The sequence below is a fragment of the Lolium perenne genome, chromosome 4 (assembly GCF_019359855.2).
Source record: "Lolium perenne isolate Kyuss_39 chromosome 4, Kyuss_2.0, whole genome shotgun sequence".
NCBI lineage: Eukaryota > Viridiplantae > Streptophyta > Magnoliopsida > Poales > Poaceae > Lolium > Lolium perenne.
In genome coordinates this window covers 270332415-270357545 of record NC_067247.2, presented here as the reverse complement: position 1 = coordinate 270357545, position 25131 = coordinate 270332415, and the positions used below count along the sequence as shown (strand labels likewise).

At 45.1% G+C, this 25131-nt stretch overlaps 1 protein-coding gene and 1 long non-coding RNA gene across 8 annotated transcripts; both read left to right on the top strand.

Annotated features, from left to right (window-relative positions):
* Positions 1 to 5165: 5165 nt before the first annotated feature.
* On the top strand, positions 5166 to 6619 carry LOC127294939 (large ribosomal subunit protein uL16). 2 transcript variants are annotated; one of them, XM_051324851.2, is made up of 4 exons: positions 5166 to 5280; positions 5469 to 5970; positions 6112 to 6193; positions 6296 to 6619. In XM_051324851.2, the coding sequence occupies exons 1-4, from the start codon at positions 5271 to 5273 to the stop codon at positions 6374 to 6376; spliced, it is 675 nt and encodes a 224-aa protein (XP_051180811.1). In that variant the 5' UTR covers positions 5166 to 5270; the 3' UTR covers positions 6377 to 6619. The 2 variants fall into 2 exon arrangements, with proteins under 2 accessions (XP_051180811.1, XP_051180810.1); XM_051324850.2 differs by having other exon boundaries at positions 5269 to 5393.
* A 1436-nt stretch (positions 6620 to 8055) lies between these two features.
* LOC127294940 (uncharacterized) lies at positions 8056 to 15699 on the top strand. Of its 6 annotated transcripts, none has more exons than XR_011743609.1 (14): positions 8056 to 8191; positions 8646 to 8773; positions 8892 to 9008; positions 9329 to 9422; positions 9609 to 9766; positions 10036 to 10266; positions 10668 to 10822; positions 10912 to 11067; positions 12187 to 12331; positions 12447 to 12620; positions 12888 to 13252; positions 14057 to 14130; positions 14225 to 14393; positions 15393 to 15699. It is a non-coding gene; the product is annotated as an uncharacterized lncRNA (long non-coding RNA). The 6 variants fall into 6 exon arrangements; XR_007847257.2 differs by having other exon boundaries at positions 9329 to 9437; XR_011743612.1 differs by lacking the exon at positions 8892 to 9008.
* The last annotated feature ends 9432 nt before the right edge of the window (positions 15700 to 25131 follow it).

The following is a 25131-nucleotide window of genomic DNA, read 5'->3' as shown; positions in this document are numbered from 1 at the left end:
TTGCAAGCATATGAAAGAGTTCATAAGAGACCACATACCACGGTACGAGTAAAGAGTACTTGTCAGGAGACGAGGTTGAACAAGGTATAGAGTGATACCGAAGATCAAACCTCGGACAAGTAAAATATCGTGAGACAAAGGGAATTGGTAATATATGTGTATGGTTCATTCGATCACTAAAGTCATCGTTGAATATGTGGGAGCCATTATGGATCTCCAGATCCCGCTATTGGTTATTGGTCGGAGTGAGTACTCAACCATGTCCGCATAGTTCTCGAACCGTAGGGTGACACACTTAAAGTTGGATGTTGAAATGGTAGTTCTTGAATTATGGAATGGAGTTCGAATATTTGTTCGGAGTCCCGGATGAGATCCCGGACATCACGAGGAGTTCCGGAATGGTCCGGAGAATAAGATTCATATATAGGATGTCATTTTATGTAAAATAAAATGTCGCGGAAGGTTCTATGGAAGGTTCTAGAAGGTTCTAGAAAAGTCCGGAAGAAACCACCAAGGAAGGTGGAGTCCACAAGGGACTCCACATCCATGGCCGGCCAGCCCTAGTGGGGGTGGAGTCCCAAGTGGACTCCACCATAGGGGGCCGGCCACCCCCCACATGGGAGGTGGGAATCCCACCTTTGGGTGGGAGTCCTAGTTGGGCTAGGTTTGCCCCCTCCTATGGAAGGTTTTGGTTTCGGGTCTTATTCGAAGACTTGGACACCAACACTTGGGATCCACCTATATAATGAGGGGCCAAGGGAGGGGGCCGGCCACCCCCAAGACCATAAGCTGGCCGCCCCCCATAGAGTGGCCGGCCACCCCTCCCAAACCCTAGCCAAGCTCCTCTCCTCCATATTGCCCGCATAGCTTAGCGAAGCTCCGCCGGACTTCTACACCGCCACCGACACCACGCCGTCGTGCTGTCGGATTCAAGAGGAGCTACTACTTCCGCTGCCCGCTGGAACGGGGAGGTGGACGTCGTCTTCATCAACAACCGAACGTGTGACCGAGTACGGAGGTGCTGCCCGTTCGTGGCGCCGGAACCGATCGTGATCAAGATCTTCTACGCGCTTTTGCAAGCGGCAAGTGATCGTCTACCGCAGCAACAAGAGCCTCATCTTGTAGGCTTTGGAATCTCTTCAAGGGTGAGACTCGATACCCCCTCGTTGCTACCGTCTTCTAGATTGCATCTTGGCTTGGATTGCGTGTTCGCGGTAGGAAAATTTTTGTTTTCTATGCAACGTCATCCTACACAACCATGCATTCCAAACCAAAGTTAATTCTTCGAAGAGATTCATTTGATTAAGGAATTATCTAGCCTATATGTGCATCTCAATCAGGGTATCAATGTCATACCAATATCTACCTCTCTAGTTTTTGGCAAATTTATTTGATGATACTACAACCCACTTCCTTTAATTGATATTTCCAAGCAAACAAACATTTAGGTTGATCCTATGCCCATGGAACTTGGTCAATAATACTTGGGTCATATTCCACCAAAACACACTTCTTTTGCGAAAATTCCTCCATCTATTAATAATCATCAACATAAGTACAAACAACTCCAAAATCGATAAAAACTACAAATAGGTCTTTGAATCAGCTAGCAACAACTACAAACACTAGCCCGAGCAGAAGACGCGCCATCGTTTTCGTCCCTCTATCATCGGAGCAAGGCAAAACTTGTCGTATATAGTAGAGCTTATTGTAGTATACATATATGAAGTTGTTGTGCTAAGGCCCTAAAAGACTAGTGCACCTGACAACCATAGATCAACGGAAAACTGAATTGAAACCAGTTTTCTAAAATCTTAAATTGCCAACTTTGATCTCTTTTCTTGTTTCTTGTTTTGATTTTTTTTAGACAACCATGCTAAGCTTTATTGATAAGATAAGATGTTTACATGGATTGTTACACAATTTGGAACACCAAGACACATGGCGTCCATGATCTAAATAAACATAATGCTTAGCAAGGTTGTGTGCTTCAAAATTTGAAGCCCTTCCCCCGTGAGCAAAAGTGGAGGTATGAAAAGATACACTCCATGCCTTAATTTCTCTAACAATTGAGCTATTTCTTTGCATCGTGTAATTTGTAGGCTGATGCAATCTTGGTCAGGTTTAGATCTTCAACAAGTGCAATAGTTTCTATACATTCTATAGTTTCAAGACCTTAGGGATCCGAAGCGCCAATGATTACCATAGCTAACCAAAATATAATTACTTAGGGATCCAACCAAATCAAAAATAGATGCTTATTGAGTAAGTGGCTCTTTAAACTTCTTAATGAAGACGGAGTGTGGCAAGAATTGCTACAAAATAAATACCTAAGACAGAAGACGTTATCGGAGGTACAAGCTAGGCCTACCGATTCCCCATTCTGGAAAGGATTGATGGGAGTTAAACATGAGTTTTTCTCTAGGGGCTTCTTCAAAGTGGGTAATGGCAGGAATACACGCTTATGGGAAGATACCTAGTTGGGAAATATTTCTTTGGCTCATCAATATCCATCTTTGTATAATATTGTACACCATAAGAATGTAACAGTTGCACATGTTTTAACCCAAACCCCGCTGAACATTACATTTCGAAGGATTTTAAGTGGAAATAAATGGTCTTTATGGTTGCAATTATGTAGAAAACTCATGTTGGTAACTTTGAATGAAGAAAATGATCGTTTTGTTTGGAAATTTTCTTCAAATGGTTTATTTACAGTGAAGTCGATGTATGAAGATCTCATGAGTGACCATACCCCTTTTCTGAGAAAGTATCTCTGGAAGGTTAAAATTCCGCTTAAGATTAAGATTTTCATGTGGTTCTTGAGTAATAAAGTTTTGTTAACTAAGGATAACCTAGCTAAACGTCATTGGAATAGGTGTACAAAATGTGTTTTCTGTGGGGAACAGGAAACCATTCAACACCTTTTCATTGAATGTCCATTAGCAAAGCTCGTATGGCGTACGGTTAATTTCACTTATGATCTTCCACCTCCGACTAATATTACTAATATGTTTGGTAATTGGTTAAATGGAGTAGATAGACAATCTAAGGCTTTTATCCGGATTGGGATTTCTGCTTTATGTTGGCCTATTTGGAGGGTCAGAAATGATATAATTTTTTAATAAAAAAGTCTCTTTTCATTTCTTGCAGATTATCCATATGGTCTCCCATTGGGTTCAGCTTTGGGCCCTACTCTCTCCGGAGGGGCAGCGGGATGCTATGGCTACTGGCTGCACACGGCTTCTGATGGTCGCTCAGGATATCTTGTGCCAGGCTGGTTGGCGTCATACTAGAAGGTTATGTTGATGTGTAGCCATAGTATGGGTCGTTTTCGATGGTTGATTTTTGTATCAATCCTCGGTGATGCGTGAGTTGTAAACTTTACTCTTCCCAAACTCTTTATCTAATAAAAGGCCGTGTGCATCGTCACGATGCAGAAGCCGGGGTACACCCCCTTTTCGAAAAAAAACCAAATCAAAGAAGACATGCATCAAGTGAATCTTCGTCTTGGTGCGAGAAGAATCCTAGGACCGTCACCATTATTCAGGCCGAACCCCCACGCATTTGGCCATCCACAACATTAGCCTCCCGCTGCAGAGAGGATGAACATTGCCGACATGGTAGTCTTCCGACGCAGATTGAACACGAAAGACAAACGCCGCAGGGCAGATCCAGACGAAGCCTCAGGCCACTAGATGACAGCCTCCCCGGCCAGCAGCCTTCACGCCATGGAAGCCATTAGATATAGCCAACCCATGCGCGTCGTTGCCATGTCCACCTCGCGCCACCAGCATCACCCGGTGGCCTCCACGAACTCCACAGCCGGCCAAGCAAGCCACCTCTGCCTCACCGACCCCCAAGGACGCCGAGGAGGACTAGGGCCGCTGCCCTAGATTCCACGATCCCGGCCACCGATGCCCCACACGCAGCGACCTCCACCAGCAGGAACTCTTCCCCACCACCTTCGGTAGTGGGCCTGCCGCCATCACGGTTCAGGCCAGCGGTAGGACTCCGGACTGTGGGCTCTGGCGGCGTTGTAATGGGATTGCCCCCGCATTGCATGGGGAGCGACGTGAGAGCGTTTTTTTTCCTGAACCGCTACTTGAAGCGTCGCATGGGATCGCCCCCACGTCACTGATTTTCTTCTAACGGCCCAAGGTCCACCATTCATTACCTTTTCCCAATCACTAAGGCATGCAAATTCGAAGACAAAATGTTATCTTCAATCACTCTGATCTTCACCTCTTTCGCCAGATCCCATGCAGAACTCATTTTTTGAAGAACCAGAAGTGACTAAAATTTGTCTCAATATGTACATTTCCTATGACAAGCCAACGAGTGGCCTCATCAGATTTCCCAGCTACGTCTTCAAACACCACGCCATCCAAATCCTCCTCACGAATACCAAGCTTCGCCATCAATCCATCAACATCATCAACAAGAGACGATGTATCCGACGATGATGCTTTTTTGGTCGCCATCTCCAACAGAATCCCGTGGGGCTGATCCATTATGAGAATTGTCGAAACCCTTGCAAGACAAACAAAAGCACAAAGTAGATCCAAGGCCGGGCAGGGGTGCAAGTACAACCCTTGATCAGCCCGAGAAAACCTGGGGTAGCTGCTGGCCAGGATCGAAGAGAGTTCTCAATATCGGCGTCACCGACGAGAGGACCTAAACCCTAACTCGAGGGGAAAAAAAGTACTAGCCATGTTTCTTGTTTTGATGGCCCAACCCAGGAGCTCCCTGCTTGGCTTGTTGGCATTTCCATGCCGCTCGCGGCGCTATGTGAGCACTACCGCACACGTTTTTCTGAATAAAATGCCATGTGTTTTTCTGCTAAATAAAAAAGGGAGCCCCCTGTTCAGCAGATGAGCACGATGCGTGACCCGTCCAATCATAGGCCGCGGCTTTACTTGCCTATGAAGAATTGGGCTCGGCCCCCTGGGGTGTTCAAACACAAAGACCAATAAGCAAGTGGTCAATCGCCGACTCGCCGTCTCCAATCGCTCCCGCAGCCCACGGCATTCTGACCACTCGTTCGCCGATGCGAGGCGTCACGGCGTACCTCAACCAAGCGCATCCTCGGCCTTCCGTCCGCTCGTCGACACGCATTCGCGGAAAACCAGAAACTTCCGGCACCAACCCTCCTCTATAAACCCTCCACTTGTCTTCCACCGTCTCCCTCGAATCACACATCCCAGCCAAAGGCTTAACCCCTCACAGCCAGCCTCACTAGTCACCTCAGCAGCTTGCAACTTTTCGCCATGGGGAGGAGTAAGGAACCATCACCTTTGTTTGTTTTCCTCTACCTCGATCTCCATCATCATCTCCATGTTCTTCAGTACACGAACGACAGATCTTGCACGAGCGATATATGCTAGCTATAGGTAGCTCGAAATAACCATGCATGTGATGTGTCTGTGTGTGCGAAACTGAAACGTTGTACCACTACTGGTGCGCAGGGCCGGCGAGGTGCTACCGCCAGATCAAGAACAAGCCGTACCCCAAGTCGCGGTACTGCCGGGGCGTGCCGGACCCGAAGATCCGCATCTTCGACGTGGGGCAGAAGAAGCGGGGCGTGGACGAGTTCCCGCTGTGCGTGCACCTGGCGAGCTGGGAGAAGGAGAACGTGACGAGCGAGGCGCTGGAGGCGGCCCGGATCGCCTGCAACAAGTACATGGCCAAGCACGCCGGCAAGGACGCCTTCCACCTCCGCGTGCGCGCGCACCCCTACCACGTCCTCCGCATCAACAAGATGCTCTCCTGCGCCGGCGCCGACAGGCTCCAGACGGGCATGCGCGGCGCCTTCGGCAAGCCCACGGGGATGTGCGCCAGGGTGCACATCGGCCAGGTGCTGCTCTCCGTGCGCTGCCGCGACGTGCACGCGGGGCACGCGCAGGAGGCGCTGCGCCGGGCCAAGTTCAAGTTCCCCGGACGACAGAGGGTCATCGTCAGCGGCAAATGGTATGCCGCGCGCCCGGCCCCTGCAGTGTCCATCGGTCTACTTTAAATTTGAATTTGAATTGTACGGGACCGATCGATCGCTACTTCTGAAGCCCGGTTGGAGAATGGATCTTGACCGTTTCTTGTTCTTCTTGCGTCCAGGGGTTTCACAAAGTTTAAGCGCCAAGAGTATCTCAGACTCAGGAGCGAGGGCCGCATCGTCGCCGATGGTGTCAACGCCAAGGTACCAACATATATTTCTCTCAAATTTGATCGTCCTTTTGTATACTCGATGAACCTAGGCAAAACTGTTGATGCGATACTGCAATTCGTTTTGTATGTGCAGTTGCTCAGTTGGCATGGGTCGCTCGAGGGTCGCCAGCGGGGAAGAGGTGTCTTTCCACCCTCCACCGTAGGATCGGCTTGAAGATTCATTCAAAACAGGACGTGTCAGCCTTCCATCGAGCCCTGAGTATCACCACTGTCATGAGCGGGCAAATATTTACGATGGAGTATATGCCAGTACTAGCTCAAGTTTGCAGCACGCCTTACCGACCTGTTTAGCCGTTAAACATGTTGCCAGCTTGGTTATTCATAAATAAAGGCGCTTTGGTTTGTAAACAGGATTCGATGTGTATTACACTAGTTTCAAGAAAGTTGTCATACTTTACCTAGTTTGTCTTTCTTTAAATAGCCTTTCGCCCCGCTTTAAAACAAAGGAACCACCACCCTCTATACATAGTTCAAATGTAAGAATAAGATGCACGGATAGGCCAGGTGCGATTGTGGAGCAAAGTCCATATGCTTTCTATTGATAGAGCTCCAAACTTTTCATATTTGATTGAATGGTTGTGGTCAAGTAGTAAAATTTGTGTTTGCCGAGATTTTTTTCCCTATGGAACACTAGAGACGTGGGGGAAAAGGATACAGAGGAAGAGATAACAGACACAGAAAAGGCTAACGGCTTACATGCAAATAAGTGGGACCGGGCTGGCAGTCTCTTTCTTTATTTCTTCTTCCTTGCGTCTGAATATAGCTCTGTACATGGATGGTCCTGGGTGCCCACTACGGCTCTCCTAAGTGTGAGGTCTATCGATGCAACGGCCAATATGACTTCGGGTGAGGTGCCTCATCAATTACACACCATTGGGCGAGTATTGCTAGTTGATTCCTTTCTTTTCCAGCTCGATGCGGGGCTCGCGAGCGGTTTCTGAGGTCTTGATTTTAAATGGGGGTCTCCGAGATTTCCATTTTCATTTCTACCATGCATGATTGATGATTTCTTTGAGGATTTATACACACCGCTGGAGAATGTGAGCATTGGGTTTTGTCTATGGTGGTGACTCTGCTCTTTTGGTTCCTATGCAATTGGTGATATGATCCTGGTGGTGGGGCTACGGTGGTGGAAAATCTGATCGTGGTGCCGATGACTGGCATAATGGTGAACAATCCAATAGTTTCAACAACACCAATCCAAGCATCAAAAGTTAGTCCAATAACACAATACTATCCATATAGAGAGTTTAAGAGGGTTAGTCCAACAACAATAATGATCAATTTTGCAAAATGTTAGCACATTTGTTAGTCTTGAACGGGCGACGCAAAGGCCACCACAGATCTATTTCATTAAAATTAAGTAATTGTTAGTTGGAGCATCGATATATGCCTGTGCCACCACTCTGAGGAGTGGGGTTTGGAGCATGGTACCCTAGAGTCTAAAGGTATAAATGATGCCCCCCATAGGGGGTTTCACAGCGAATAGCGATTTTGGGCCATCAGATTTTTCCTGTACATGCCCACCATCCAATCTGAACCATCCGTTGGTTGGCTGGACGATTTTTTACTATGCATCCTTTCTGCTAGCTAAAGCCATGCGATGGACGTCATCTACCCGCGTCTGGCTGCGTTTGGGTCCTACGGTCGGTCGGGTCTACATGTCAGTCTCTGTGGGTCGTTTCTGGGTCGCGCTCGCCTGGCGCCGGCCGGCCAAAATATCTCCTCCGCGTGGGAGTCGATAGGGGGTAGTTTCGACATTTCCATCGGATCCTCCCACGGTGAGACAAAAAGGCTTCTCCCCAATCCCCTCAGTGAAACCCTAGGCCAATCCGGTAGCCTCCGCGTCTGCCTCGTCTCTTCCTCTCCACGAGCTGGCGCCGCCATGGGGATTTCACCAGACGGAACAATGTTCGTCGCCCGATTCAGCCGCTACAGCCTGCCGGCAGGGGAGCTACATCCCGTATAGGTTGCCTCCGCTCACTTTCTTCTCTCCTCTGCTCCCATCGTCTCCTTTATTATTTCCCACGCTCCCTCCAAATCTCCATTCGCCTAACTGTTTTGTTGTCCACCCAAGCCATGGAGGTACTGCCGTGGATTGGGTTGAGGTGTGCTTCTGATTCACGTTCTGAAGATTCGATTTGTTTGGCTCTATTATGCCTTTTTCTCATGGGATTCGATTCTTTCTATTTAAACCTTGTTTGTTCCTGTCCCCGACCATGGTCTTGTCATCTTGTTTTTTAAGCTTTGCCCCTTCCTGTTCGATTTTGGAGCCGTTCCTTTTGTTTCTATCTCCTGAGATTTAGTCTTCTTCTTGTTCTTTTCGTCCTATTCTGAAATGTTATCTTGAAGCGTTTTGGGTGAGCTTCTGGTTTCCTTTAGATCTCACATCTTCCGTGGCTCTTCCATTTCTTTTTCTGCAGGTCAACATCTTGCTGGGGATTTACAGCTTGGGTGGATGCGGTTGCTTTGGGTCAACTCCGGCGCGACCGCGCGAGGCCACCAACGCCGATCTGCCTCCTCGCGTTCTCTGTTGGAATCATCCCTCATGGTACATCCTTCTCCACTTCCTTGATATGTAGATCTATCCATGTTTATATATTCAGTTATTTCGATGGATCTAATGGATTGTGATCACGTTTTCCCATCATACTTTTCATGTGAAGCAGCCAAGCAACTTTACTAGATGGGTCAAATTAAAGGAATGGTGTTGTTCAGCAAAAATTGTTACCATGCTTCTATTTTTTTCTATTTGACTGAAAAGTGACTGCTGCCAATGAGAATAGGTGTGCTCAAATTTTCCCTCTCCTGCTAGGCTCCCCACTCTCTGAACTGCCCCTTCTCTCTCCAATAAAGTTGGTTCATACAGATTGGTAGTGATTCAACTGCCGATCAACTTATTAGATTATGTATTTCATTTTTATTATTACTGATGTAAGTCTAGGTTTTACTTGAAAACAATGACATGTATCAGGAAAGATTCCATGTGTTATATATACAAGTTGTATGTACCATGTTTTCATTGTTTATATGAATTTGGCTGGTTCATATTCACAGTCTGACCTTGTCCTGATTTCACTATCTCCATACTTCTCGTTTTCTCTAGGAGTGGAGAATGGAGGCAAGGCCATCTAGACAATGGCAACAGGGTTGATGGAGACAAGGCAATGAAGACGATCCCCGGCTTGACATTTCTGGGGGTATTACTTTCAGCGGTCTGATGAGATTTTTTGCTTGGCTTTATTTATATAATTGCTCATATTTGTTTGTTTTTCTTTTGATATTGTCGCTTTTTGCAAGGATCATTGCATACTAATTGCTTGCTGTGTCTATTGATTTGTGTGCAATCAAACATTCTGATGCATATGATGTTTATTTGCTAGCAGTGACCTTTTTGAGTTTCTCGTGGGAGGACGCCGAGTAAAACTACCAAGATACCGGCGAGAACCTCAAGACAATGATATTCCTTGGTGCTTGTTTATGACTGAAATACCCAAACCTAACATTTCATCCGGTTTTGCCTTCTGCAAGGATAGGAGAGGAGGTTTGTTCCTTTCTTTTTAGCTTCTAGATATGTGAGATTATTTCTAATTGTTTCAGAGCATTCTTGATTTGTTCTTGCTTGATTACCTCTTTAACTTACTATTTGAAGGATTTATATGCAGATGATTAATGAATTAGTTTTAGTACTAAAATTATGTGTGTGATCATTTAATAAATTCTCTTATAATTTGTCTTCTTTTCCTAATGTATTTTTACTTAATATTGCCCTTGATCTTTTGCTTTAACAAGAAAATTCGATCATGTTTCTAGGTATTGATGTCATGGGCAGTGGTGAAGCTAACCTGACTGATTGCCCAGGCAAACCACCAAAGGTCCTGGCCAATGATTTTTTGCCCACTAAAAGTTTTGAGTAACTATTCTAGACGGTTGTATAACTGAAACAGTGGATTCTGGGCAGAGCCGGGGCAACTGCCCAGCCTTGCCGGGCTGAATCTCCGCCACTGGTCATGGGATATCAAATTACTGGATTGATGTCATGGGGTATCAAATTACCTTTCTTGCCAAGATCTATTAAGTGTTGTTAATTTCCCTTGGTTTATGAAAATGATTCTTTTGTACTACTATCTTGTCCTTTAGGTAGCACACCACGCCACTATCTGTATTTACCCCTCTCCAATAACACAATGTATTTCTAGATTTGTGGTACCTATTTCTTTCATTAGTAAAGGTGCTCATGCACTTTGATGCTTCTTTGTGGCTATTTACCTAAAAGAGAGAAAAGTTTTGCTGGAGTTATATTACCATTCTCATTAAATTAATAGCTTCTCTTTTCTAAAATTCAGCTAGAGTTATATTACCCCTCTCTCAGTTATGTGTCTTTTATTTACAATCTGTTCTATGTAAGATATGTATATCTTGCTGAATCGTGCATGCTCATGTAGGTGCTTGATAAACAGCAACATGAACCTGATCAGCTATAGGATAGTAGATATTGACTTTAAGTGATGAACCTCTGGCTATGGAGCTGATTTTTCACCTTGGGGAAATATGCTGAAGGTCCATTTAATTTGCTCATGTAGTTTATTATGCGCTTGAGGTATCAATGCTGTTAGCTAACTAATGCAATTATGCTGTGTTGATGATTATTACTGAACCTCTGACAATTATTCGTTTTCACTTTTTTAGCTCATGGTTCTTTAAATCAGACCATCAATGATTCCTTGGCATGATAATCTTGGAGCTCGCGCCTTATTTCACTATGTTAACTTATTGCAAATGTTGGAGCAGGAGCGGAACAATACATGAGCCTCTTTCAGTATGACTAGAACAAGGCCTCATTTGGTAAGCTCTTTGTGATACTAGACATTATCCTTGTCTTTCAAGCATTTCTAGCTTAGCCCTTGAATCAGTTTTCTTTTTAATTTAAGCTGTCTTATGTTATGGACATCTTCTCTGCTTTTCTCTTACACATTTTGTTCTTACTGTACAATTGGCTGCTCTATAATTAGAAAAGGTTCATCCTTAGTGTTCCTTCATACCGTGTGCAGCAGGTTGATGTAGCTTCTTTTGCATAGGAAAAACGGTAAGTGCGTTTCTATGTTTATGAGGCCGGTTTATAAATTCAATCATAGGATTTTTCATCAGAAACCTCGTATAACAAATCCTGTAGTGAGGTCCTGAGAATGAAAAACGCCTTTTTGGTGACCTCGTCTCGATGATTGTCTCTTAGCGGTTATGGAAATCATGCAGTGAAAGACACTTTTCGGATTCTTATGGATAGACTTATTATAAGAGAGACACGCTGCAGCACATGGATTTCTGGCTCTGCAGAAATAACTGTTTATTCAGAGGAACTCAACAAGGCCTTTAGACGCGGGATAATCCTTGAGTTGATGCATAATGTCTTCTACCAAGCGAAAAAGAAGAGTATACAATGGCCTAGAGGCCAGTATAGCAATATTTAGATAGCTCTTTCTCTTCGGGTTTTTTTCCACTTTATATACCCTCTTTTATAATTGCGCAGTACACTATTTGCCTATTGTTGACCTTTTAGAAAAGATTTTCAATTGATACAAACATTAAACGAAAGAAATTTGCTTTCAGTTGATGGCAGTTGGTTGTTGTTGTTGTCCATGTGTTCTTATTTTCCTTCGGTTGGAAGATAAAATCTTATATAACTCATTGTATTTGTTTGATAGCTTTGAGACAAAAATATAAGAGCTCTGTTTCCTGTGACTTTTAGTTGTCTGTACCCACCTATTCCTATGCATCAATTAGTTAAATGATTTTTTTTATCATAGATGGATAAATGAACAAGCGACCTGATATGGTTGGTTTTCAGTTTCACGCTTCATGCATGTAGGAAGGGTAATTCATTAAGCATGGCAGTGGTTGCAAACCAAGTATAATCCAGTTATTATGCGGGCCGCTGATATGTTACTTGTGACTTCCACTTACCAGACTATCTGAATAAGCTTTGCAATTGCTTGGTCTGCTGACTATGGCAGCAAATCCACGTTCCACAAATGATAAATGCCTATTGGACAGTCACCGCGTGTTTTACCTGCCTGTACGCTGCCCGTGGGCCAAGCTAATGGTGTCCCAGGTTGTCATTCTCAGTCTTCGTCTATGTGTTCGCTTTTATGTGTGAGAGGTGCTGATCCTATTGTGATTGCTTGGGTTGTGATGTGTATTGGTTTGCTGCCTCATGTAATGCATAGGTTCGTTGGCGCTAAATTTTAATGGTCGCATCGCCTCCTGGGTTGTCTCGTTCCCTGAGCATGGCACGTTGGGAAATGGAGTTCCAACTCAACAAAATATGTTGCTAAACTTGGAAAATAATGCCTTGAGCGAAAGTCTCGAGAGTATAGCTTAGGAGCGACTAATTAAACATGGTAAGTAATTGTAGTTTCCCTGTTAAATTATATTTCTTATCTTGGAGTTCTGCTCTCCATTAAACAATTATTTTGGCAATTTGGTCAAGAGCTCATCATTAATAGACTGGGAGTTTATGTGTATTTCATGAAGTTTTTCTGTGAAATACGATGCTTAATCTGGTTGAGTTTCTTGATTTTATCACAAATTTCATTTGCTGAAGTAATACATTTGGTTGATGGAGCTCTAAATGATTCCCTGTTTTGATTTCTATCTTTGTTTTGCAGACATTTGTAGGCAGCAAGAAGATCGCCGGTGTGTTCTACCAGGCCAGCGAGTACGACGAAAGTTCAATAGCTGATGCAGTGCCTCAAGTTATATTTCCCATCCATAATTACTAAAATTTCAGTTATCAATATGCAGGTTTTTAAATGTTTTTTGTGCAAGCTTTGTACTTGAATTTTGAGTATCTTTTTGTATCTTGGTATACTCATAGTATGGGTTCTCCGATGATTTCTTTCTTGAGAGACAAACCGAGGATATATTTACTAATTCTTTAGGAAAAGGAAAACTTTGGTAGGTTCAACATTGAGAATATTGGTCAGCGCCGCAACAATATGGATCAGTAGATTATCTTGGATGATCTATATTGGTAAGCCCTTTCTTAGTGCCTTTTTTAATTGATCTGTGCAGTTTTGGTTCCGTAATCTCTCTCCACGTAAGTGTATTTCAGATTTTGAGTTAGCATATTCAGCTTTTAAAGTGCCACGTAAGTGTATTTCTGATTTTGAGTTCCTAATGCTACTGTTTTGGATGCCAAAACTGTAGGGCGCTATAAAACCTTTGACCTAAGCATACTACTGTAGTCCAGTTCTTTTCAGTTTTCGTGTGTTCTTTTGCTAGCAATGCTTAGGTCATACATGATGTGTTCTTTGCTCTTTTTCGTCAATTGATATTTATTCACCTTATCCAGTAAAATAAAACAGATAATTATTAAGTATTCATTAAATGTTTGCTTATCATTGATGTTTACAAATGTATATGAATTAAACTTTGAAACTTCACGGGATCGTGCGCCAAGGCGCACATCCGACTGCCTGCTTAGTACCCCCTGATCACTTATAGTACCCCAAACATCCGACTACATTTTCCAACTGAAACGAAAAATGACTACCGAAATTGCATTGTACATCCAGAATAAACCTAAGAAAACATGATCTGTGTTTGGTGTACTACAAAAGGTCTATGCGCCTAGAGCGAGCTGTGATTGCCATGACAATACAACATCGAACGGAGGGGCCAAGTAGAAGCTTCACTATAATTGTGCATACCTATATTATTAGTACTCCCTCTTATTATCCATGGAATATTTTGTTTTGTTTTAATTTAGAGTGGTTCTAAAGATTAGTGCATTGGGTTATTTATCTATGTTCTTATCTTTTTCTTGGAATGCCAGCTGATGCCCATATACGAAGACAACTGGAAAGAATTCTTGAGTGGGTTGTCAACATTGAAGGATTTCTTTGCAAGGTATTTTCTCCATCTGAGCATGTTAGGAATTAATTTAGTTTCTGTAGTGAATTTGTGTCTCTCTTATCTTACTTACACATGCACTATGTGACAGATAGTTCAAAGTACATCTAGGACTGGATTGGAGTTTGTCGCCTCCACCACCCGATTCCTGATTTTTCACATACACCGACTTTGTTTGCTTAAGGAAGATGTCCATGCCTGTGCAAGTTTTATGATGTATCCTCAAAGATTCTGATTATTTGGAAAGAATTCTGGAGAAGGTAAGTAAATCAGAAAAAGTGTTCTTATTTGTCCTACAATCAGTTTTGCTATTCCTATTAATGGCTCTTCAATTGCAGCATCGCTGGTCAATTATACTATATATCCCACCTGGAAAAAATGCAACTTTGTTTGGTTCCTTACTGTCTTTCCAAGACTAATCCACCTTTTCTATTTCTTTCGATCCTACATGACCCTCTATAGTGCGTCAGCTCAAATCCCATGAACTTGCCCTATTGTCTTAAAGCGAGCTTTCTTGATCAGTCAGTGGCCTCTTTGCTTATCTCCTTTGTTTATATATATAGTAACACATAAACTTTTTAAATAGTTAGATATGGAAACGCAGATGCAATTTCAGATTTTCAGTACGTTTTAACTTGACAATCTCCGCAACTCTGAGTGACTATAAAATCAATATTTAAACTGAATTATGATGTTTTTTATGTAATGTAGAGTTTTGCAATGGATGATAGAGAAAATTTTCTGGAAATATTTAATTTTGATTATTTTAATTATTGGCCACAAAATATATTTGGGGTTATAATAACTACGCATTAAAATCAATTTTTTTGGAGAAGCCATACTTTGGAAAGCAAATAAAAGTTATGTCAAAACTGAGCTCTGCAGTGTGGCCAAAGATTTGTTTTTTTAATCTACCACTAAGAGGCTCTCCTTGTTGAGGGTATCAGCTTGTCACTATGAATTACTAGCTGAAGGAAGTTCAGAGTAACACATCTCATGCAGGCTAGCTATTTATATCTTGCATCTACAAAGACATCAAAAAACATGAGATGGATGAAACTATAATTTAGTAGCTAACTGAACTATACTTCATGGATAACTAGATTTAGTTGTGTCGCTTCAGGTGGTAGGATAAGATCTTTTTAGACCATTTCACTTCCAAACTAAAAACGTTGAATATCTGTAGAATGGTTCGTACTTTCTTTGCATCTGTCATTGGGCTGCAGCCTTTTAATTTGAGTCCTCTCTGATGTGTGCAGACATGGACTGTTTTCAATGGCTTCTCAGTTCCAAAATCAGCTCCTCTCTTGATGTATTGTTATGATATTTCGGCACTGCTGTAAACATTTTGAGTAGCTCTAATCGAACAGCTTATCTCGCACTTTACACTGTTGGGCCTCTCCCATGATGACTTCAGAAGTAATTATGTTAGACATGGCTGCCTCTTGAGAGTGCTATTATAGTATTGTTTGGCCAAAAAGGATTAGAGGTACATTATATTTTTCATATGGTTTGTATTGTAAACACATATCGTGATACTACTAATACATAAAATATTTTACCCAACGATTGACTATGTGAAAGGCCGGGTGGCGTGCGAATTGATAGACTTATTTTCTAACTATTATCATCGATTTGTACAAATGCTTGATGCATTTATACAAATGCTTGACGCATTTTGGATAACGGGTCTTTACAAATCATAGTGTTAGTTATTGTAACATTCCTCTATTTATGTGGTTGCATATGAGCATTTGCTACTATTTTCGTGATTTTTTGTATTTTAGTTATCCTAATTTCATCCTATCGACTTTGTTTCGAAAATCATTTAGCCATGTGATTTCATCGTTATTATGCAACGTGTAAATTGATGCCAGTTCCACGGGGTCGTGCGCCAAGGCGCACATCTAAATCTAGTTAGCATAATTTATACGAGGAAGATTTCGCACGAGCCCGTACCACCACTCCTTGACTATGGGATGTAGGCGTCAACCTACCAATGGGTTTTGCTGCATGATACCTTGAAGTTACACGATAAATAGTTAGTATGCATCACACCACTTTGCAATGGATTTAACATAATTGTGGGTAAGTGAAAACCCACTGGTTAAACACGACACACAACTAATTCACATATGAATGCAGCTCTAGCAAAGCATATATATGCATCACAAAAAGTTAGTAAAGGGTTAGCACATGTAAAAAAACATGTTAGTCAAAACCAAGCTCAATTGTGGGAAAGTGAAACCTCACTGGTTGAACTAAGAATAATCTATCAAAGCATACATATGCATAATAAAAATAAGCATAAAGATGTCATATCAATCAAATGCAACGAACAATCATTGCTTGGAATGATCACGGTAAGGGGTTAGAACAGTCTTGAACTCATCGCGGGTCATGATCCCAAGGAACGCCTAAACCACTAGACTCCTGCAACATCGGATTTGCATCATGATTCGTGATCTTGAGTTGCAAGTTAGGTTGTAACTGAGACAGTAGCAAGTGGGTTGCAACTAAAAAAAATTCAGTTGCAAGTAAGGTTGCAACTATGAAAAATATCTTTAAACCATTAGATTTGCTTCATGATCCATGCTATTGGTAAGTTTTAATAATTGAGATTCGATGATACCATTCTACTGAGAACTAAGCTAGCTGTCATACCCAAAAGTAAAGTATTTCTAGAAAATATGAAACTAGTTCAACAAGATAGATCTCTTCTAAATAAAAAACATGATTCCTTAATCACTCCAACCTGAGCTAGTGTCCTTAAACAATATCGCAGAAAATTGGATGATTAAGGAGCCCCACTGATCAACAAATTAACGAACATAAATCGAATCATCTTCAATCTCCAATCCCACACATGTAGATCTGGATGCAGTCACCGCCGACGCTCTGCTGCAAGGCGCCAATAGCAAATTGCAAGAGGGAGGGGTGTCGAGGGGGAGTCCTACTCTTTAATTTAGATCTGGTGGACCCAACTGTCTCTAAGCCCGGGCACACACCCAGGCTTCCGGCCAGCAGCGCAGCCTATTTTGATAAAAAAAAATTGATGAATATTTTGATAAAAATTTGGCCGAGCTTACAGTGCGCTCAGGATTGATGAAAATCTTGAGTTCACCACTGTCGCAATGGTGGTCGCTTGACAAAGTCGAGTTGTCCTCTTGTCGCCCTCTTCCTTCTAGCAAACTTGGGTAGTGATGTGGGCATTACCCTTCGGGTAACTGATATTACGCTACCTCCTACGGCCCAACCAGGGGCCCATGAAGATCGTCCATCGGCTAAGGTGGGTCGCTACGTCGGTTCCGAAGTAAGGTACTTGATGAACAATGCAAGAAGACGAAGAACAATGAAAATTTAGACGTAGAACTCTTTGTAACCTAGTCAAACCCGACAGGACTCTCGAGACCTGGCTCACAATATAAGGTCCAAGAGAGGGCCTGCCGAGGGACACACAATCATTGCAGCGAAATCCACCGCAATTCTAGAGCTAGGTCATTAGAAATCTTAGCTTCTCGACGAGTTCATAGCCAGAGCCTTCGGCTACCCCATTGTAACACAATAATTTCGTTAATCAAGATCAGACAAGCAGGAAGTAAGGGTTTTACCTCATCAAGGGCCCCGAACCTGGGTAAATCTCTCTCCCCGTTTGTTTGGTATCCGATGTCTCGTGTCAGCCTGCAGGATTCCGTCAACCCTAAGCCCCAAAAGGTGGCATTGCCGAGGAGCACCGTCGACAATTGGCGCCGTCTGTGGGAAACCTGTTGGCACAAGACCCGACATCAGCTGCTTCGGCCATGTCATCAGCAACTCCATCAGCATCGCCGGCGTTATCGTCGGCCCCTTCACCGCCAAGCTCGAGGAACTCGATTCGATTCGGGTCCTTCGAGTTTACTCTGCACAGTGACTCGTCTCGTCCAACCTTTTCAGATCTACAAGGAGGGTTGGGCATGACGTTCGGGAGCATCCACTACAGCATCAACGCCGAGGGCATCCTTCGGCTGTCCGAGCCGATCGTCTCCAACTCGGCAAGGACTCCATCCTCGTCAGCAACAGGATCAACCGCGTCGACTCCGGTCCCGGTCGATCCATCGACTAAATTATCTGCATTGACAAACTCTTCACCACCGACGATCCCTTGATCAATATCATATATGTTCGTTGGATCCAATGATTCTATGTCATCCGACATGACTTCGTATTACTGCTTAAATTGCGATACCAGGCACGGGTTGGGCTCAGACAACACGCCGTTCGTCTGCAGCGCCAACTTTCTTCGGGTGAGGAAAGTATCGACAGCGCCGACAGGACAGCCACTTGGAGGGTGGCACATCATAAGATTTACGCTATCCTCAATTCGAGGGACGGAGAAGAAGAAGGAGAGCGCACACCACATGCTAGTAGGCGCCGCAACGCCGAAAACAGCGCCAACAACGACGACAACGATTACACTATTGCAGAAGAAGAGTGGGCAGCAGCTCGAGCTGCTATATTCAACAATACGCGGCTCCCTTCTGGAACTTCGGCAGGGACTCTTAACGCATATCGTTCTATCTTGGAGAGGAATCGAGTGCGGCTGTCAAACGAGCAGGCAAATCTCGATCAACGTCGGATCGTGGTTGATCAATCTAGCGAGCCCCAGAGAGCCTCACAGGGAGGCGCGTCTCGAAGCAACCAAGGTTCAGGAAGACATCGACCAAGGATGCCTCGACTTTCGGAAGATGATGCAAGGGAGATAACTTCGAACCTGTCCAAATCCTTTATGACTATGGACACCGCAGGCATGTTGAGACCAAAAACCGTTGAGGGAGCAACCGCCAACCTCGCGGCCTATCTAATCAATCATCAGCCAGCACCCGAAGGGCCCATGGCGCAAGCTCATCGGGATGCTCTGGAAAGCCTTGCAATTCTCGGAGATAAACTCGTTCCTCGAAAGGAGAAGTCTACACACCAGGGCAGTGGCTCCAAGCATCGTTTGAGAGACGCTCGAGATGATATTACTGAAAGCAGGATTGATAAAGCTCGACGACGACGAGCCGCAAGAGAGGAATACGACAGCGACGACTCTGAAGAAACTCAATATTACGACGATGAACTGTGAGGAGCCGAATGTCTGAGTTATAAGATTTGGGAGACAATGCCACCTAAAAGGTTTAAGCCTATGCTAAATACGACGGGCAGCAGGAGCCTAGATCTTGGATAGATGATTACTTACGAACTGTGATCTTGCACAAAGGAAATCAAATAGCAGCAATGCAATGTTTGCAGCTCTACCTGAAAGATTCAGCACGAGAATGGTTGAGAGGTTTGCCAAAGGGTTCTATCAGATCATGGGAGGATTTGGTCGATGCTTTCGTAAAAAACTTCCAGGCAACATACAAGAGGCCGGTCATCGAAGAACTACGTCATTGCCAGCAGAAGCCCAAATATTCAATTCGCACGCACATTGGACGTTTTACCAAACTATTGAACGCTGCCGAAGATGTTTCCGTCGACAGAGCAATCAATGCTTTCAGTGATGGCATCCGACGGGAATCATATATTGAGGAACTTGGTCGAAAGAAGCCAAAGACTATCACCAAGTCGATGGAGATCGCTAATAGTTGGGCTGATGGAGAGGATCACGTAAGAAAACCTCGTCCGCGCAGTGACGACGAAGATGACGATCAGCCGAGGCATGATTCGGGTAACCGAAGAGATCGATGCAAAAAGAGGAAAGATCGCGGATACGACGATACCAACATGGTAGCTGCCGGATATTCCGATCGACGAGATGATCGGTATGATGACAGACGTGATGATCGTAAAAACAATAATCGTAATAATTCAGGGAATCGCGGCAATTACAAAGGACGACCTTCAAGAATCCCAGAATTGCCTTTTGCCGAGAAGCTAAATGCTCCCTGTTATATACATGCACACATCGACCCCAAGGACGACAAAAAAAAGTTGAGTCATCTGCTCAGAGACTGTCGACAGTTATTGAGATGCAGAAGTTTTACGAAACAGGTAGGGGGCAGCAGCAGTCGAACCCACCACCACCGCCACCACCACCTCAGCACCAAGTTCAGCAAGTGCAAACTCGTAACCCTAATTAGTCCTTCCCTCCACCGCGAGGACAAATGATCATGATTCACAAAACTGGTGTTTCGAGAAGAGAGATGAAGAAACTCACACATGAAATCAACCTCGCAGAAAGTACCTGTTACCACCGGAATTTAGCCTGAGCAGGAGGTGGGCCGTGACCGAAGATGGGCTTAGAGGACATGTATATTGAAGTGTCTCTGAACCGGCCTTGTACAAGAAGTTTGGGCTAGACTGCCCGTGTATATGTAAATTATAGTAGGTTACGTGTCGGTTAGAATTAAGAGATAGACTTTAGCTCGTACACGGTTGGGTTTATTCCCAAGTTAGAAAGTCTACGGACTATAAATATGTATCTAGGGTTATTGAGAAAGGAGGACGATCACGTTCACAACAAATCAATCTAGGCGCATCGCCACCCCTTGTTTTGAGGGTTTCTCCCGGGTAAGCAACATGCTGCCTAGATCGCATCTTGCGATCTAGGCAATATTTGTTTATTCGTCGTTGGTGTTGCTCGTGCTGAAGCCTTTTTGATGGCGAGCATCACCCATATCGTAGATGTTTTGGGGCTGACATCGATGCTTTCATGATGTACTTGCTTAGCTACGCTACCCCTCGATATCTAGCTGCCCTTACGCCTATCTTAGGTGTAAGGGCGGCGTCTTGCTTGTTCTTTATTTAGTAGATCTAATCCGTTATAGTTGCTCCTTGTTCTTCAAGGATTGGTTTGATATCCGCATGGTTAGGCCTTATAAATGGGTTGAACGATCCGGTAGTGCGTAAGGTGTGGCTTACTAAGCCCTAGAGGGATTGTTCCGGGGATCAACTTCATGTTGGTTTTTAGGCCTCTCTAGGGCTGGTTTTCCATTGTCTTACGTATCTGCTAGGCTCAACTACGCGTAGGATGTTCCGATCATGCGGTGAAAACCCCAAACTATTGTAGATTAGTTTAGCTTGATATCGATATAGCATGATCCCCATGTCATTATAAATCTAACATGAACCATGGGGCAATCGGCTCTTTGAGCCGATCCACAGGGCAACCTAAGAGCCGATCGGGGCTCGTATTTAATGTTTACGTGTTTGCCATGCAGGAAACTAGTCGAAGCAATCCATCACCTTCCTGACCAGGTATAGGTCAGGTGGCACGCCCTTGCAAACACCAGGACGTGTGCCAGAAGGCATTGCGGGCCGTCGCCCGAGGGACCAGGGTCCACCGCAGTCCTTGGAGCCTCCCGGCTCTACGGTGTTGCCCGTCGCTACTCGCCGGTGGGTTTTTGACAGCAACACATTTTGGCACGCCCGGTGGGACCTTCTACGACAACGACAACGTCGACATCTGCAGCAACCATGTCAAAAGCTGCGGATGAGGCGGTTGGCGAACCAGTCACATACGCAGATCTGCCCGAAGAGCAAAAGAAGAAGTATGATGAGATCAAAGCCATCTTGGAAGCCGACCTCATCGGCTCCTTCATGAGGACCCGTTCACATGGCATAAGGTGGAAGGGGTTCTCCCCTGAAGGTGTTCTTGACGAAGTGGACCTGTCTACCCCATCGGAGGAACGTACCAGAGCTCTGCGCCAGGAAATCAATTACATGGTGGCTCATTCTCTACACCGCCATTCTGAGAGCTTGGTGAACACTCTCGAGCGCGTCGCGGTCCGTGTGGTGCAGGAAATCATGAAGCATCAGTACTCCCCGTCAGGACCTACCCTAGGGACTCACCAGGGAGAAATACCGCTCCAGATCAGACCGCCGCTACCATTCGCGCTTACAGCGCCAGAGCCACCAGGTTCACCGGCGTACGTCGTCTACAAGGTTGGAGGAGATCCTAGCGATTGCCAATTCCTATATGAGCCACCTAAGGAGATCCCACATGGATACGTGTGCACATACGTGCCAGACTGCAATGCTTTGGCACGCACGAACCAGATTGCACCAACAGGGATTTCTGGAGCAGACGCTGACAAACAAGCATGGCTAGCTAAATATGCCACTGGAACAAGTCACGAAAGCTCGGTCCCTACGGCTAATACCATGGAACATATCAGCACCATCTTGAGAGATCAGTTTGGCATCTTGCCGAAGAGGAAAACAATCGGCTATTCTAAGCCGTACCCTGACGAGTATGACTTGATCCCGCAGCCACCCAAATATCGGCTCCCTGAATTCTCAAAATTCAACGGAGCAGAAGGGTCTAGCTCGATAGAGCACGTGAGCCGATATTTGGCACAGCTGGGCATGATTTCAGTATCAGATCCATTACGTGTGAGGTTTTTCGCACAATCTCTGACGGGATCAGCCTTTGGGTGGTACACCTCGTTGCCACCAAACTCAGTCCGCACATGGAAGCAGCTGGAGGAGCACTTTCACGTGCAATATCACTCAGAAGCTACCGAAGCTGGCATTACCGATCTAACGCAGGTGCGGCAGAAGCGGGGAGAAACGGTGGCAGAATATATTCAACGTTTCATAACCGTTAGGAACCGATGTTATTCGGTTCGTTTAACTGAAAAAGAAGCAGTCGATTTGGCAGCATTGGGCCTCGCAACGCCGATCAAGGATCTGGCTTTCCACGTAGAGTACAGTTCACTGTCGCACATGGTCCAGAAACTCACATTGTATGAGCAGCGGCACCCTGAATTGTACCAAGACAGGTTCAAGCGCCCGGTAGGCCTGGTTGAGATGGAAGAAGCTGAAGAGCCTGCACCAGACCTGGAGGTAGCTGTAGCTGAATGGGCTCGGGGGGCAAATCCCGTGTCCTGCAAATGGGTAAAACCACAAGGGCCAGCAAAAGGGTTTGACTTCGATTTGAGCAAAGCTGAGCAGATTTTTGATCTATTGCTTAAGGAAAAACAGCTGAAGTTACCCGACGGCCATAAAATCCCTACAGCACAAGAAATGAACGGGAGGCCGTATTGCAAATGGCATCACTCGTTCACCCATACCACCAATGACTGCAAGGGGTTTCGCCAGCAGTTCCAAATGGCGATAGAACAAGGCCGACTGCTCTTTGGGCAGTTTGCCATGAAAGTAGACACACACCTGTTCCCTGGCGTCAACATGGTAGAACCCAACCACTCCGCGAGGCGTCGACTGTATTTCTCGTTCGATGTTAACATGGCGGGGCTTGTGCGCCACCATGGCAAGGATGAAGAGGAAAGCAGTCACTCCCGCAGCAAGGAAAAGGAGGAGGCCGATCCATGCGACCGGCCCCGTTATGATGACAGACGGTACCTCACCGAGGAACAAGTGAGAAGCGTGCGATATGAGCGACCCCTCTCCACGCATCTCCTTAACAAATATGAATATCAGTATGACCGACGTCGGCAGTACGACAGAGATGACAAGAGACATCATCGGTCTGACGTGGACAATGGAAGACGTCGTCGGAATGATAGAGACGACGATGGATATGGACACCGCGCTAAGGATAGGTCCAGGGAGCAGGAAGACATGGATAGACACTGGGACTGTCCCTTCTTTAAACACTGCTGGGATTCGGGAATAAGCCGATTGCCCACAGTCGACAACTGCCCTGAGTGTAGACGTCGAAAGAAGGATGCAGGGGAAGTTTCAGTTTTCAAGCGTCTAGGGCCTCTCCCGCCACAGAACAAACGAGCTGAGTCATCTCAAGTTGAAGACTTCGAGGAGTCAGAAGATGAAGAAGAGGATAGGTACCACCGGCCAAGGTGGTGCCCTGATGGACTCAGCCACTCCCAAAAGCGTAGGGTTCAGCGGCTACGTAGCTTGGAGCAAGCCGAAGCGCAATGCTTGCACACTTTGAGAAAAGCGCAGCCCGATCTGGCCGTGAAAATTCAACAGACTTTGGACGAGGAGAAACGTCCACCAAAGAAAGTTTGGCGTCCCAAGCAAGCAAAAGCCGATGTAGATACATCGGCTGGCACAAACATGGTGTTCATACTCCCATCGGAGTTCCGTCCACCAGGAATTGAAGAAGTGCCGATAGCACAGTTTGACTGCGGTCCACGGCCAGTCATCTTTGAGAAGCCACGGGAGAAGGGCTACAAACACATGAAGGCCCTGTACCTAAAAGGTTATATCAATGGGCAGCCTGTCGGCAAGATGTTGGTTGACACGGGAGCGGCAGTCAATATAATGCCATATTCCATGCTACGGCGTTTGGGACGCTCCAGTGCAGATCTGATCAAGACCAACGGCACACTAAACGACTTCAACGGCCAAGCATCAGGGACACAAGGCGTTCTGAACGTGGATCTAACTGTAGGCCGAAAAACCATCCCAACAACGTTCTTCATCGTCGACAGCAAGGGCACCTACGCTGTCCTACTAGGGAGGGATTGGATTCACGCCAACTGTTGCATTCCATCTACAATGCACCAATGCCTGATACAATGGGATGGAGACGACGTGGAAGTCGTGCATGCAGATGACTCGATCGAGGTCTCAATAGCTGGCATGAACATCTGGGACTCGGAAGACCAAGAGCCGCTCTCTGGAATCAGTTTGGACGGCTGCGATCGCATCGAGGTGACAAAAAATGGGGTGAGGCTGGTCTTATCCACCGGCCTGATAGAGTAAAAAGAGCAACATCCATCGACATACGTGGCAAGGCCGATCCCTGCGGTGATCGGCCCCAAAAAATAAAAAGCAAGGATCTCACTTCAAGCATGTCACGTAGTTGTGGTAGGAAGACTCCTCTGTTTAGGGGAGCACAAACAAGTTGTAAACCTTCATTGAGCAATTCAGTCAACATGGAGGCCGATTCCAGCAATCGGCCAAAATTATCCTCGCCGTACGTTCTGCATGTGTTCAGCATCGATCTAGGAGGCGACGGAAAGCTAGGGTATGGGTTTACGTCAGCTGATGAGCTGGAAGAGATTGATATTGGTCCTGGGGATAAGCCACGACCTACATTTATCAGCAAAA